We start from the raw sequence: 16,279 nt of genomic DNA on the forward strand, positions 1-16,279 counted from the left end.
AAAAAAAACAAGCGCCTTCAGAGGGCAACTCATTCTCCCTAACACAGGTTGAGCAAGCAATCATCTGACAGCACCATCTCCTTCTACTGATTGTGGGAAGGAGCCCAGACAGTTAGCAGATACGCGACATCTAGCTTTCTGATAGCTGAGACTAGGCAAGGTAAATTCCATCTAAAGTTAAGACCAAGCCTGAGTTCATGCCTATCACAAAACCTGCCTAAATGGGTGCACAGATGCAGCTGCTCTTTGTCAGATGAACTGTGACAGCTGGCTTAGGTATGAATTCTTAGTGGGTGTTTGTCCCATCCATTAAAAAAAAAAAAACAAACAGAAAAAAAAACCAGAAAAAAAACAAAAAAAAAAACAAAACCAAAAAACCACCAGGCTGGCTTAAGCCATCTTCATGAATAAACTAACCTGATGCATGGGGCAAGTGCCCACTGCTTACAGATGAGCAAGAACTGATTTATGCACGATTATCTGCTTGGTTCATGTATCGCCAGCTTGAACAGCTCTGAGAAAAAGGCAAAGACAATAGTTTATTTAATCTCTCCATCAGCTGGAAAGTACCAACTCTTCCAGCATCTGAACTGTGCAACACGGCCTTTTCTTTGCAATGCTGTATCACAAGGTTCCTTCATATGCATTGTTTTTTGCAAACCTAAGTACATGGTGCTGCCGGCTACTAAGTAGCATAAATTAATTTAATTGTTGCTCTTAGCAAATATATAAATCACTTTCTGCACTAAGCAGATGTAGCCTTTTATAACCTTCATATTGAAAGGGAATAAATTTCCAGCATCCTCTGTGTTTTATAACTTGACCTCACACCTTTCTTATCTGACCCTCAAATCATGAGCTTCTCCTAAGGTAGAACAGTACATCCCTGCTCATCTCTATAAATGATGGTGCTCAAGAGACTTCTGAAGAGACAAAAAGCCTGGCTGAAGCTAGCATTATAGCCAAGCCTGGTACAGCTGCAAGGAATGCTACTGTGAAAAGTTTCCAAAAATTATGTTTCCTCCCCAGGAAAGAAAATAATGGGAAAATGGGAAAACTACTGTCATCACTGTGCCTTACACTGCAAGACAATGCATTTCATTTGAAAGTGACAAAAAAAAAAGTCATCATACACTTTAAATTTGGTACAGAGTCCAGGCTTCATGTCTCCCAGGAGTTGCATCATTGTGTCCAGTAATTCACGACTTGAACTAACCAAGAACTCACGGCCACATGCCAGCGCAGCCACATCTGTGAGAGAACATAAAACATCACCATAAAAATCATGTTTCAAACAAAGGTTTATGCTAATTACAGGGCCACTAAAAGATCTGCCAGCTGTGATGAATGAACCATGGTTTCGATATAAAATTCAAACTATATTCGTCTTCATAGCAAACACTGAAGCAACAAATCATGCTGGTCAAATGCCTTCACATAATTCTACTTTGGTAATTAAATTTTTTTTTTCAGAATGGCCAGTACCCTAATAGTAACACTTTCCCAAATTACAGAGACAAAGAAACAAAGCTTGGTAATATCAAATTCACTGGCAAAATTTATAGCATAATTTATATACATTTCAAAGATATTAATTTATATACCATTTACATATATATAATTTTTATTGGTTCACCAAAGCAAGATTTCATTCCACCACCCCGCTTCCTCCTCAGGCAGGACCCAACACTCCCTTTTTCCTGTCCCCAGCATCTAAACATTGTATTTGTTCAGACTTAATTTCTGCTTCTTTGAGTTTTGGGCTGTTTTTTTTTTCAGTGAAGCAATTGGAGAAAACTGTATTCTGCCTTGGTGAAATGACATAATGCTCCACATACTGGGTTTCATTACAATCTTTAATGGCACCACAACACCTGAAAATCACACATTCAAATAAGCTGCTAATGCAAGAATGACTTATTTGTATCAATACCCACTGCTTCATCTATCTTGCATCATATCATTAGCGTCACTTTGACAGCTGCAGTTTCACAAAAATGCCATGACATATCAACCCCATTTCTCACAGTCTTTCAAGCCTGTGGCAGACATATTAAGATAGATCCGTGGGTTTCTACTTATTTCCTGACCCTGAAAAGAAACATTTAGTATGGAAGTCAAGTTTATTACCTTTTACTTCTCTTAGCACTACAGACTCAAGACAGTGAAGGCACAGTCCATCTGACAGCAACAAAATTCTTAAGCAGTTTCAGAATGCTGAGTACATACCTTAAGATGAGGTTTATCTACTCACATCATCTGCAATTCATACATCTTGAAGATGTTAGTGCTATTGAGGATTCAGAAAGTAAATTACTTGACATTTACAAAGTAAAGTGAGCATACAAGACTAGTAGAACAATCTTTGTTTTACTCCAGATTGAAAAGATGTGTTAGGGAATTTCAAAACTCAATGGCTCTTAGCCATCTAATCCTTAACTGTGTCACAGACAGTACAAGGCCCCACAGAAGTGTTAATGAGAATATCTGCTAGAACTTTTAGGAAGTCACCCAAAAGACCAACATGAACTAAATATCTGACTCTGACAACCTATATTTACAGCAGCACATACAAGGCAATACAGTACATGTGGAATGCTATTCTGAGAGATAACATTAACTTACTTGTTACAATCCCTGCCAAAGCTAACACAAACTGATTTTCATCAGAATCCAAATCCTGCTGCTTCATGTCTTCGCCTAATGACTTCACAAAGCTTTCCATGGTCTGGGCAGTGATTGTGAAAAACTTCACTGCTTTACTCTGCAAGCGCAGAACAGAAAAAGTGATTATACACACTACAGCAACTATGATTATAAGATGCTACAGTAGAACTGGACAATCTTCAAACTTACTAAAACATCCATACTTAAAAGAACACCAACATAAAATAGCAGTATGCACTAAGCGACATGTTTGATCCCATACTACTTGAAACCTTTACCTCAGAAGAAAATGGAAAATTATTCAAAGTTACATTTATTTATAAAACTAAACCATTGTGCATTTATCTCCTAAACCCACAATAACATATATGAACCATCAGAACTAAAGCTTATTTCAAAAGTCAGGATATTATCTCTTTGCTTTGCAATAGCTGCATCAGGTGTTTCACATGTACCTGAGCTACTACAGCAGCTTTTGTCAAAATCCTATCCAGCTGGAGAGCAGCCTCACATAGTGACTTGACACAAATTCCCCAAGAAACCTAGAAAGGAAAAAAAAGGGAAAGAAAAAAAAAGAAAAAGAAGGCAGAACTCCATTGGATCCTAACAATATCCCTAATCACTCTATACAAGATGGAGAACAACAGGCTAAGTAGAAGTTCTTTAGAAAAGGAAATGGAAGTCTCTCCTGGGTCACAGGTTGAACTAAAGTCAGCAATGTCATGTCAGAAAGATGATCATCATACCAGAGTTTACAAACAGGGATTCAGTCCACAATTATGTTATGCTTCTTTTCCCCCCAGCTGTAATACTGCTGTATTTTGGGGCATCGCAGTTGAGGAAGGAGACACCTGGTACAAAGCTCAGGAAAGCTCGAAAAGCCTGGTCAGAGAGCCAGGCAGAGCCCACAAAGAAGGATGGAGAGAACAGTTTGTTAATAATTCTGACCTGTAAAACATTGCTAGAACACTATTTAACACAGAGGATGCTGGGTTTCATAACAAAAACAGCATAGCAGAGAGCCTGTAATGGCAGGTTTCCCATTGTCTTTAATAACTGCCAGTCGTTCCACAAAGCAGCTGAAATTCTTAGTCATTCCCAGAAGCAACTCAGTAGGACAGCCCAAGAAATGCCTTAACCTTTATGCATTTTGCAAAATGACTGAAAAATTCCATACTTTATCTTCACAAATGATATTATGGTCCCAGAATAATGGGAATGAAAGGATCATGGGGAAAGAGAATGGAAAAAAGTGCACTTCTGCATGTGCTGATGTACTTTTTACAGTTACACAGACACTGCACCTCAAAGGTGGCAATCTTAACATAAGCAGTGACTATTGTTCAAGAGGGCATTTGAGAAAATGGAGAGTCTACTACAGCAGCCTAGCACAAGCTATTATTATGAAAACATGTATTCATGTGGGAACGTAACGGAGTACTAAGGACACCAAGCATGTTGCACAGAGAACAAGCAAAATCTTCTGTGTGCCAGTCTTTTGAAGTGTTGCTGATGTCCTTTCTGCTCAACCTTCTTTCTAAATAGCCATTAACTAGCACTCAGGTCTTGAGGAGCTGCAGCAGAGACCAATCAGGTTTATAAATAGCAAACATTACATACTCTGTAGTCTCTTATTAGCCTGATGGTACTTTCATGGGACTGAAGAATGTCTCACCCACAGACAGAGATAAGGACAATTCTGAGAGCAGCCATTAAAGTGCCTGAATTCTGATACTGCCAACAGCCCTTTGCTATCCAAGTAACTTGTGTTAAAACATCAACTAATGTGCAAAATTGCTTCCATAAAATATAAAGCCATTCACCACCACAGCAGACAACTGAAGTAGCAGACCACCTTGTAGGATCCAAAATTTCTCAAGTTGAAGCAAGCCTCCACGTTGTTCTGGAACAAACCTGGAGTTTCCATGCGAGAGCCCTGTCACATGGGTGTCTGGCTGAAGTTTTTTGAATGACACCTAAAACAATCTCATGGGAATTAATTTACTTCTTTTTGTGGTACAAGCAGATAGGCATCCTTGAAAACTCTCTCTCATGCTGCTTCTCTGGATATTTCTTAAAGTTCCCTCTATAAATGTTAAATGCTAGCAGAAACAGTAGGCATCTGTCCCCCACTGCCTTGACAACTATTTGTGTTACATTTCAAATTTGTTACTTGAGTTTCGATTTTTCTAACCTATATGGACACCAATAGTATACTGGTCCCAAACATTATTTCAGGATAAAACTGTCTGAAAACCCTATTCTGTGTGTGTGGAAAGACTGAAGAAAGCTTCAGCATTGATCCCCAAGGCATGAAATAATTTTGAATTGACGCCACCTTCCCCACATGCTTAAGATATGAGCAATTTTTGAAGCACTTTTGATGTTCTTATACATTTCGGCAGTTCATAGCACCTTCTCAGAGGAGGGGGGGAATGCTACAAGCTGTACAACTTGTCCAAAAATAACCCAAAGCAAAAAAACTTTGTATGACCAATCTCCATCTTCTAATAACCTGACTCACTGCCAGCTGTAATGTGTGCTTGATGAAACGCCATACAACCCATTTATGTTTTTTCTAATAGTCTTGTTGCAAACCCTGACACTTTTCTTACTGTATTATGCACGCCATCACAAGAAAATTATGGCCAAAAATGTTGCTATGACCTTCTCCAGAAGTCTAGCAGTTTAATGGACTCTAATGATTACTGGGAATTACTATAATAGAAGCATTTTGCATTTCAAACAAACCCAGAAACAAAAGTATTCCGTCTTCACAGTTGGGTTTTTACCCTTATACAAATCATGAGTTTTGGTTTCACCTAATTCTATTTAATTTACAAGTCTTGCTGAAAGCAAGTATCAACTAATTTTACTCTCATCTTTTATAAATACAGTAATTTTCATCACTGCTAGCATTTTGTTTGTACAAAACATACAATTTCGTACTGTTTCACAGTCAGATAAGGACTAGTCAGTAAATATTGTCAACTCTTACAGTTATAAACTGTTCGGAAAACACAGAATGTTATTTTACACTGGTTTTGTTGCTATGTGGGGGCTCTGTAATAGCCACCTGCCTTCCTTTCCCCCCTCACCCCTCTCTTTTTAACTGCTTTATACAGTGTTTTTACAGACTTTTTTTTCCTTAGTTACTGCTGCTGCTTGGATCTTTAATCATCAGAAGTTACCATCAAAGGCATCACTGTACAGCTTTCTGATATCCAACTATAAAGTTGCAATTTTATTTTGTAGCACCCAAACTGGAAAACCTTACAAACACACCAGTTTGCCGCTTACTATGATGAACTAATCCTATTCACTCATCTGTTCATCATGCTGCTGGAAAAAAAAAAAAAAACAAACAACAACAAGCCAGAAGAAACTATGGCATCAGTTCACTTGGATTAAATACAATTCCTTTTCATGTTGGCTGCAACACCACCGAACATCAGATTTTTATCAGGCCTGTTCCTCTGATCCCTTCTAATTCCATCACTTGGCAGTGAAACTGTGTTAACTGAAATATTACTATCATTAACTGTTGTTTTGTGGTTTGGTAGTGGTTGTTGTTTTTTAATAAGTTACCTGTCAACATTTAACACTGAAGTTTTAGTAAGATTCACTAACAGCTAGACTCTAAATTTCCAAGAGTCACACAAGTATTAAGGCAGCACAGAGATTTAAAGAAGTTGAGAACCAATGGATCTGCCTCTTTTCCATGGCAATAGCTCCTCCACACTCCCTGCAAGCATGAGAACTGCTGCATGTGCCCAAGAATTATTTTCTTCTTCTGTTAGCTTGCAAAAAATATTTATATTGTGCTAGCTGTGGACACAGCTTAGCTGTGTGTGGTGGAAAACAGATAATCCTTCTTTGGTAACACAAGAATTACTGCATTTATTTCCAGCCTGCTTCGTAACACTTTATAGTTCCAGCACTTCTTAAATGAGAATGGATGGTTCCCAAAGAGTATATAATTCAGAAAATATTTTTGCTGTCCAATTAGTTTCTGAAATATGTCCTTATATTAAAGTGTATTATAGAGCAAACTTCTTATTTTAAAGGCCTAACAGCATTACCACCAGTAAGTATTCACCTGCCATACTTACTCCTCCTAGAATGGTTTTAACAGCTTCCTCATTGCTAGATACACCCCACAAGAGCGTGCACACCGCTGCACCCATTTCTGTGCAATACTCTGCTTGCTGCAGGAGCTGCTGCTTGGCCTCATTCAGCTGCTGGCGGAGGTCTAGTTTCTCCTGAAATAGTGTAAGGAAATTTTGGTTGCACTTCGTATCAGCCAAAAGAAGTTTCTAGGCTAAGGGACAGAAGAAGAAACATCATCATGGCCATATATGAAATGGAGGAAAGGGAGGGTGTGGAGTGGCAAACTCACAGCAGCTGCAGATACATGCCTTCTCTCCTGAGCTATATCTAAGTAGTAACTACATCGTGGAGGCTGACAGTAACCAGAAGCCTGTCCACAAGGTCAGACCAAATGACCCACTGAGACTGAGTGGCACCTAGAGAAGTCTGATAGGAGAGTCTACTCCTCCTAAGAAAACAGCTACTTGTCTGAGAGAGAAGGGATTTCAGCATCAGAGGTCAACCTTTCCAGACACCTTACAAAAGATACTGGCAACAACTTAAAGGAGAGTCATTTCATTTTTCAAAACAGACTTCTGCTTTAGCCAACGTGGCAGAGTTGATGGATATCTAGCATAAATACTACCATCTCTTCAAACTTTTTATCATTGGGATATTCCTGATCAGCAGTGGCACAGTAAGACAGAAGCCCTGGAAAAACACAGCTATGGTTTGAAGTCTGGAGAGCACTTCATACCAAGAAAGCCCAGCACCATTATGCATCCATCACCTAAGTAAGCTGCTCAATGGTCCTTGCCAAAAGGCTGAAGACAGAATAGAGCAATCCAACATGACCAAGACACAATTTCAGTTTGGCAGTACTTCTTTCCAATCACATGGGAAGTTGGCCAGAAAAGTATCATGAGATTAGGCACGATCCTAGGTCTCACTGGCTCCCTACCAATTGCCACAGGGGTAGCAAAGCTCCTGCACTTCTCAGTTTAGAGCCAGTGTTTCTGTTAATCATTTTGCATGGTGTTTTTCATTAGGTTGCTGTTCTGCTATAGGCATCCTTGTGTGCAGTTTCTGAATTTTGTTTACCTTCTGAAGGAAAAGGGAACGATTTGCTCAGTGTGAATCAAGGCAGGGATACCACAGCCTGGTCTCTCAGGGTGGGCAGGGGCTCTCTGCTAACTCTGACTGGGGTTGTGCAAGACAGTGCTGCAGGGAAAGACAAAGGCCAGACAAGAAAAATAACGCTAAGTCAAGTATTAACAGAGAGAGAGAGAGAGGGGAGAGAGAGAGAGAGAGAGAGAGAGAGAGAGAGAGAGAGAGAGAAAGAAGAGAGAGAGAGAGAGAGAGAGAGAGAGAGAGAGAGCGAGCATGGGATTTTCAGATTCATCACAGAAAAGCACCCTCCTCAGCCCAGCCTCCCCCATGAGTTTAGCAATCAGGACAAAGGATGGGAAAACAGGAAGGAATCCTTTATATGTCAATTTTGAAAGCAAGTAAACAGAACAAACATTTCAGCCATGTATTGCCATCCAGGTTTTAAAATACATATATTGTCATTTTGTGGGTTCACCTGAATGCTTTGTGTTGAGGGTGTGGAAAGAACAGAAACATAAAATAATCTGAGAATCTACACAACATAGCATCAACCAGTACAAAGCTGCCTGTACTTCGTTTGTACATCAGTCACCCACCTAGCCTCCTGTGTGTCACACCTGACAGCCTGATTTGCATTGCTTTATCATGCTGCTAATGCGACACACAGGCTACAATTTGTAAACTTCAAATTACATTTATCAAGCAGATCTCTGTGCATATTTACTCCCTGGAGTCTCTTTTACATTATAGTCTAATAGATGCAAAACACTGACACTTGCTACTGATGCCCTAGGCACAGAAGTCCCAGGAAAAGTCTCTTTTTTCTTAATACTTTCATCATTTTTAAGCAAGTTAGCCAAATCTTACCTTTTACGTAACTCACTGCCAGACCTATCAGCTTTTCTGCCATGTATATCAAGAAAATGTCCAAAGGCATCTTCCTGGCTAATCCCTATATTGTCCCCGTCTTTCTTCCCTTGACTTACGAATATATATCTTTATCACATTTTATTTGCATTCTGCATTTAGATGCCAATACTGAACAGGAAGACCTAAAACTCTTAACACCAAAACTAGGTCCCCCAACAAGAACGCAAAGCCAGTACAAGAAATGCCAGAATTTTTAATAGATCAAAAGCAACATCAGAACAAAGATATGAAGCAAGGCAAATAAAATAGTAGATTCAAGAGCCAGGAAAATAAACAGCTCGCAAAAGCAAACAACCTAGCTGGGAGCAAAGCTCCTGAGAGTTCACATCATGAAGTAACCACTGTGCTATGCAACACCACCATCTTGAGGAACGGGTCAAGGCACAAGAATACAGCAGCGCTTGACACAGACAAAGAAGGCATTAGCCAAGAATAACATGTGCACTTCAAGTTTTGCTCAGGTTCAGAAAGCACAGCAATTCCCTAATCGGTGAGATAGCGCTGCACAGAAATTCTGGAATGCAAAATGTTGATTAATGATCCTCTAAGAAAAGGACTTCTCAACTAGGAAATGCACTTATTTTATGTTTGAGTGAATCGTTCCCTTTTCTTTCAGAAGATAAATATGTAGAAAATAATTCAGAAACTGCATACAAAGATGCCTATAGCAGAACAGCAACCTAATGAAAAACACCATGCAAAGTGATTAACAGGAACAAAAATCACACATATACATACACCATCTTCTACCGTCCTGAAGAGCTAAAGGCTTTCACAACACACATAAGCATGATCCACTCGGACAAATACACCTTTGTGACACATAAAGGAAGCCATTTAGACAACCAGTGTATACTGCACAAGAGCAAATATAGGAAAAGAAGAGCTTTCATCAGGAATATGAAGATAACTACGCTTAGTAAAACATCACAGACCTAAACCACCTGCCATTTATTTTGTAATATTAACAAGAGTAAAGGGTAGAGCTGCTTCATTAATACCTAAAGCAGCAACATTAAATCTTACTGGATGCTTATACAAATAAAGACCTGGGTGCACAGCAAAACTAATCATGTACACACAGCCAAACTGCAATAGCTATCCCAGAAGATATTTATTCTGAACTAAGAGACATCCAAATGGACAACTACTCCATCATGCTTTACATTCATACCAAACTTCAGGCCTGAATATCTTCCCTAAGCAGATATCCTCTAAAACCGCATGCCTGAACTCTTCATTAATTTCAAAAACTGCACAGAAGAGGCTCTTAGTGATATGGTTTAGTGGTGGACTTGGCAGTCCTGGGATAATGGTTGGACCTGATGATCTTAAAGGTCTTTTCTAACATAAATGATTATATGACTCTATGACCGCCTCTCAAAAATGAAATTGTTTCTGCAGATTCATCTTTGTGCAATGCCAAGGCAGGCAGATGCTAATTCTAGAGCCCAAAGTGAGCTTCTGCTGACTACTGAAGATACCATCAGCTCCAAGGAAATGAACTTTTGCAGCAAATAATAAAAATTGATTCTCACACCTCTTAGAAATTAAGCCGTCTGTGTAGTCCTACATGAACCCCAACGGCTTCACAGAAGACCCACAGTCTGAGATGTCACAGTCTCTACTATTCCTTCATTGTCCAGAATCTCCCCTCTCATAATCACTAAATACAATATTGACAGAGCAAAAGAAGACCTGTAATTGTTCTGAAAATCACAGCTATACGTGACAACTGGATCAACAGGTACATTGGGAAAGACTATTAAAACTAAACAAAGCTACACTACTTATAACAAGCCAAAAGAGAGACTGTTTTCATTTTGTATCTTGCATTGCTTACATTATCTTCTATTGTCTGCTTTGAAAATGTTATAGTTACATTTAATTCAAAATATGTGATTCTGCAAAGGACCTTCTGATGCCAGCTACACCATAATCTTCCTGAACACCCAATCTTTTACTCCAACATGCCAATATAAGCAAACCACTAGTGGATGATTTTTAACTTTACATACATCAAAATGAACCCTGCCAAGAATGACGTAATGCAACCCCATACAACTGCACCTCACACAGTACAGAAGTTATAACTGATCTCTGCAGTTATGCAAGAGTTATGTACCTAAGTGAGAGACGGACTGCCACTGCATACCTCTATTTGTACACATTGACTACTTTTTGGTACTTATCATACCATATTTTGTCTAGTTATAACATTGACCCCTTTGCTCTAGAAATATCAAGGGGAAAAAAACATCAGTTACGTACTGATAAGTAATTTACTCACCACCTGACTATTTGAATAGAAGGTCCAGATTGTTTTTCGGGCTGAGGATGTATTTTTTTACATTAAGATGAAAAAGCGATCATTAGTCCTTTTGCTATTAAAACTCAAGCATACAGATACCAATATTCTGATAACAAATCTACCTTCTTTTCTTTCATGCAATCTGCCTGGGCTGTTTCCAGACGGGCTCTGAAGTGTTCACAATCCATTTTCAGCTCCTGTATTTCCTCCTCCTTTTTCTCCATGTCTGTGATAAAACAAATTAGATACACGAAGTAGTAAGTTATGACCAATGGGCTTGCACTAAGGAACTAAGAATCCACAAACTGCAACTTTAACGAGGTGCCTTAACTATTTGCTTGTGTTAGATCACCTCCTCGTGGCTAAATTCATATATCGCAATTTGTAACATTTCAACAGTTCTGACAAGGAACTAAACGAACGGATGTTTCTGATTTAAAGCAAGGAAAGACTGAGAGAATCACATCTAGCTGTTAAACACTGTGTGCCGATAAGAAACCATTCTGGAACTGAGCTTCAGCTCCTCTGGGATTTTTAAAAATTAAATCAATTTTCTCCTTTTTTTTTTTTTTTGGTAGGTTTTCATGCTTGACATCGTTGAAATTCAGTGAGTTTCCTCACTCAGCAAGGATCTAACTAGCTGAGAATCTTGAACATTTAATACAACTGGAAACAATCCCTGATGCCTTGCAACAGCATAAAGGGAACACTTCCAGATCCTACACTACTTCTTTTGACGCAAATGACATCTTGACTGGCAGCAGGAAAAGCAGTACAGTCTTCATTTGTGTTAGGATATGATGGCATAGAAGAATCTTCCCAAAGAGCGGTCAGCTGAGGCAACTGGAACCTCTGCCTTAATTACTTGGTATCACAGAAAGGCCTTGAGGCTCTGTCTTGCTGGAACCTCTGTCAGCTGGAACCTCTGCCTTAATTACTTGGTATCACAGAAAGGCCTTGAGGCTCTGTCTTGCTCTTTTCTTAGCTAGCAGTTGCAAATTAATTTTCAACTAACTACTTCACATTCTAGAAGAGATGCACTCTGTAAAATCCTCAGTTATGTCTCAGTGCTTGTCCCATGTCTTTTCAGACAAAAAGCAGTTCCTAGAACAAGTCAATTGTACTGCTGCATGTAGGCTACAGGCTAGGGATGGAGCTCGACTCAGATTTGGTCCTGATGGCATACTGCAAGCAGAGAAGTTGTTGAAAAAATAACGTACAGAGAATCATAACACTGGAATACTGGGCTTTGGGGACAACACTAAAAAGACCTTTGTAACAGAGAATCTCCAACTTCTTTTATTATTAATATTTATAGCAACAGAAGCATACATAAAAAAAAAAACAAAACAAAACAAAACACCACCACACCCAACAGGATAAATACAATATTATTTCTTCCTTTAAACTTGACTTTTTTTTATCCACAGCTGTTTACCACATTTTTTTGCTAATGTGCATCTAAAAAACATTAGATTTCAAAGACATTTTGAAAACAGAATGCTTTCAGCTTTTCTCAAAGAGGAATCACTTTTTTTTTCATACAGCTCCCCTTCGTGCCTGAACTAAGTAATAATGCTTTTATCCACAGTTTAAAAGATTAATTTGACATTTCTAATGCGGTTTGTAGTTTTCCTCATTACAAATACTTAGTCATTGTACATAACACTTTAATCTGGAATACTTCTGCAAATTCTACAACTATTTGTGAGGCATGACAGTTTCTTGCAAACAGTTTTAGCAGAAACTGTAAGAGGTTGTAACATGGTACTACTCACTTGATTCAATAGCATCCAGTTTCTGGAATGTCCCCAGGATATCCCCGTTTATTATTTTGGGTAAGAAATCCCGCAATTGCATGACCTCAGTTGTCAGCCTTTCCAAATCCCTCCTTCTAATTTTAACAAATTCATCTTTGGTCTCAGCCTTCTGAAATAAAAACAAAACCCAGCAACAAAAAAAATACCACACATACACACAAACCCCACCACAACCACCAACCAAAGACACGACTCCAGTCTTGCGGTGTTTTTTCTCCTGGAATCTCTTCTCTTGGGCAAAAACACTGCTATTACATCATTCCAGAAATTTGTAACCTTTTAAGAGAAGACAGCTATCCAATAATAACTAAACCCAGAAGTCTCAGAGATGGACTCTTTATAAGCTAATTTTTTTCACACTCTGGCCTAAAGCACATCATACCACCTCTCTGTATTTGTTTCTTCAGCTAAAACGTGTACAATGTACCTCAGAATGCTGTAAAAATTAGCATCCACATTTTAAAATGTCAGCAGCTAATGCATACGCCAAGCTATTGTTTCGAGACTGTTGTAAAGGATACAATAACTCAGTTTTTTAATTAACTCAAATATTTGCAAGATCTTCAATCACCTTACTAAATTACAACAGCTCTTTGAGAGGAAATTGTATTTTTTCGATAGTCATCTTTTGTGAAGAACAAAAAATACCTGCAACTATTTGCAAGCAATTCCATGTAAAAGTAATTTAATCCCGAGTTAAAATAAAAAATATTTTACTAGCTTCCTCTTCTACCAAGCTATTGCTATAAAATAACTTTAATTCCATAGTCTAAGAGAATGTACATTAATTTTAAAATTATAAAGAAAAACCTTCTAAACTCCAATTTCTGATGTATATGCACATGCACACTGCTGTATCTTAATAAGGCTATCACATACACACAGACATAAGAAAGGTTTAACATCCTTTGCCTAAAAAACAACATCAATCATCTGATATGCTTTCACAAAGCAAAATTGTCATGTATCTTAGTACTGGTTTGCTCTGCACTGAGAAAAGTGCAGATAAAATTAGACCCTTTAGATTTCCCACCTTATTCCAAATGAAAAGGGTACTACATAACACAAGAAACTATCTGCTACAGCTAGAAAACATGCCATCCCCACAGCCTTCTGCTGCACATCCAGCTGCACAAGACAAACAGAGGTCATTATCACTGGTACAGACAACGCTACCCTTGTATTTCTGTCCTTTCCAACCATTTCCTGTGATTCTCCTCCCTTACTTCCTCACGTTAACCATTTCCTTCTGAGTTTTGCTTTCTACTCTGTTTTTCCCTAGCTGTCTTCCAAACCCAATTTCAGCTTTCCTGATTCAGAGGCATCAGAGCTGCAATAAAGGTACGGACAAAAGATCTTGCTTTTAACTTTGCTTGTTTGCACTTACCTGCATTTACGAAGTGCTTATGGCAAAGTTAGTACAGCCAAGTACCACCACATTACATGATTTAAGAAAAATAAAACTGATGTAGGTCTCATGGAAGTATGTAATAAGCACATGGCAAGAGGACTCCTACAGAGGAATACCATGTGCATGTCAGCAAACTGGAAGGAGAGAGACACAGTGCAGTATTGCTCAAACTCATGGAGCACAATTTGGTATGGGCATATAAATAGCTCTGTTCAGTAGCAGAAGCTAAATTCAAATAAAACACACTGCTGAAATACCGGGATTGAGAATAAAATATACAGTAAGGAGAAAATTATCATTTAAGGTTCCACTGTAAATGCAGATCTTTGCAATACTGCAGTTCCAGCAGCCAAGTTTCATTTTCCCTGCTTAAGCAGATACTCAACATCCCTCCCCACTATAATGGTATGTGAAAAGCAAATACAGACCATGGAGAACAATAGTTTTCTGTCTAGCCCCTTACAGTAACGGCATGTTGTAGGATCTCCTACATGTAGGAGATCTGACTTCAGTCCTTATAGACCTCTTGCACAATAGTCAGGTTATGTACCTTAGCTCACAACCTGCATCATCTGCATATCCCCCTGCCCTGCCTGGCAGGGGGCTGAACAGGGCAAAGACCCCAGCTGGCAATGAACGCAGAATGGTTTAGGTTGGAAGGGACCATAAACCTCATCTAGTTTCAACACCCCTGCCATGGGGGACACCTTCTGCTACACCAGGTTCCTCAACCCCCTGACCAGCCTGGCCTTGAACACTGCCAGTGATGGGGCATCCACAACTGCCTGAGACAACCTGTGCCAGGGTCTCACCACCTTCACAGTAAGGAATTTCTTCATTATATTTAATCTAAACCTCCTTTCCTTCAACTCGAATTTCTTACCTACTCTCCTGTCACTACATGCCCTTCTAAAAAGTCCTTCTCCAGGTTTCTTGTTGGCCCCTTTAGTATTGGAAAACTGCTCTAAGGTCTCCCCAACACCGTCTCTTCTCCAGGCTGAAGCCCAACTCTTTCAACACCCAGCAGAGAATCACAACCAGCCCAGGGTAACTGTCCTTCTTCTACACAGTACCATCACGTTCCCCCCTTACTGGAACGAGGGGAAGGTATTATAAGCCAACGCTGTGGGCAGGAGCCCATCCAAGCACCCACCGCAGCTCCCGACGGTGATTCCCAGAGACCGAACTACTGCCTGCCTCATACTACCAGCTCCACAGCACTGGCTCTGCCGGCCAGTGCACGTTCCCCTTCAGAGCTCCACCGCGCAGCTCCCGCCATCGTCCCTCACGGTCCACCAGGCCGGGCCGACCTCCGCGGCAGGGCCTCCCCCGGACCGGACCGGACCGGACCGGACGCGACCCTGGGGCGGCGCCAGGGAAGGGTCGGTGCGCGGACCGCGCGCTCTACCTGCGCGTCGCTCGCGAAGGCAGCGTGGCACCACATCGCGCCAACACCTGCCGCCAGCCTGGCGCGAAGAACGAAGGCGGGAAGGGCGCGGCCCTGACGTCACGCCACACTGCTGACCCCGCACCTCGCCTTAGCCCCGCCCTCCCTCTCCGGTGAGAGGGGGGACCTGGGGCTAGGGTCCATCCTAACCCCGGGCAGCGGGATCATTGGGGCAGTTTGTTGGAGATTGAGTGGAAAGCAGCTCAGGTGAGAAGGACCTGGCAGTATTGGTGGGTGACAAGTTGACTATGAGCCGGCAGTGTGCCCCTGCAGCCAGGAGGGACAATAGTATCCTTGGGTGCATCGGTAGGAGTGTTGCCAGCAGGGCGAGGGAGGTGATCCTCTCGCTTTACTTGACCCTGGTGAGGCCACATCTGGAGAGCTGTGTTCAGTGCTGGGCTCCTCAGTCCTACTGCTGGAGCTACTGGAGAGGGAGGGTCCAGCGGAGGCCACAAGGATGATCAGGGGTCTGGAGCATCTCTCTTGTGAGGAGA

At 40.5% G+C, this 16,279-nt stretch overlaps 1 protein-coding gene across 4 annotated transcripts in view; it reads right to left on the reverse strand.

Moving 5' to 3' along the window:
* The window catches only part of HSF2BP (heat shock transcription factor 2 binding protein), a 30,657-nt gene extending 14,978 nt beyond the window's left edge, over window positions 1-15,679 (reverse strand). The window contains exons 1-6 of one of the 4 annotated variants that reach the window (XM_057405034.1): window positions 15,543-15,676; window positions 12,886-13,036; window positions 11,230-11,333; window positions 6,780-6,929; window positions 2,626-2,764; window positions 1,134-1,251 (exon numbers count right to left, since the gene is read on the reverse strand). In XM_057405034.1, the coding sequence (XP_057261017.1) occupies window positions 1,134-1,251; window positions 2,626-2,764; window positions 6,780-6,929; window positions 11,230-11,333; window positions 12,886-13,036; window positions 15,543-15,617 (737 nt within the window). In that variant the 5' untranslated portion in view covers window positions 15,618-15,676. Of the gene's footprint in view, window positions 1-1,133; window positions 1,252-2,625; window positions 2,765-6,779; window positions 6,930-11,229; window positions 11,334-12,885; window positions 13,037-15,542 lie in introns of all 4 variants that reach the window. The other 3 variants (XM_057405031.1, XM_057405032.1, XM_057405033.1) reach the window with 3 other exon arrangements.
* Window positions 15,680-16,279: the final 600 nt, after the last annotated feature.

Source organism: Pezoporus wallicus, unplaced genomic scaffold (genome assembly GCF_028554395.1).
Source record: "Pezoporus wallicus isolate ANWC-B61680 ecotype Strahan unplaced genomic scaffold, APGP_CSIRO_Pwel_v1 contig_1739, whole genome shotgun sequence".
Lineage (NCBI taxonomy): Eukaryota > Metazoa > Chordata > Aves > Psittaciformes > Psittacidae > Pezoporus > Pezoporus wallicus.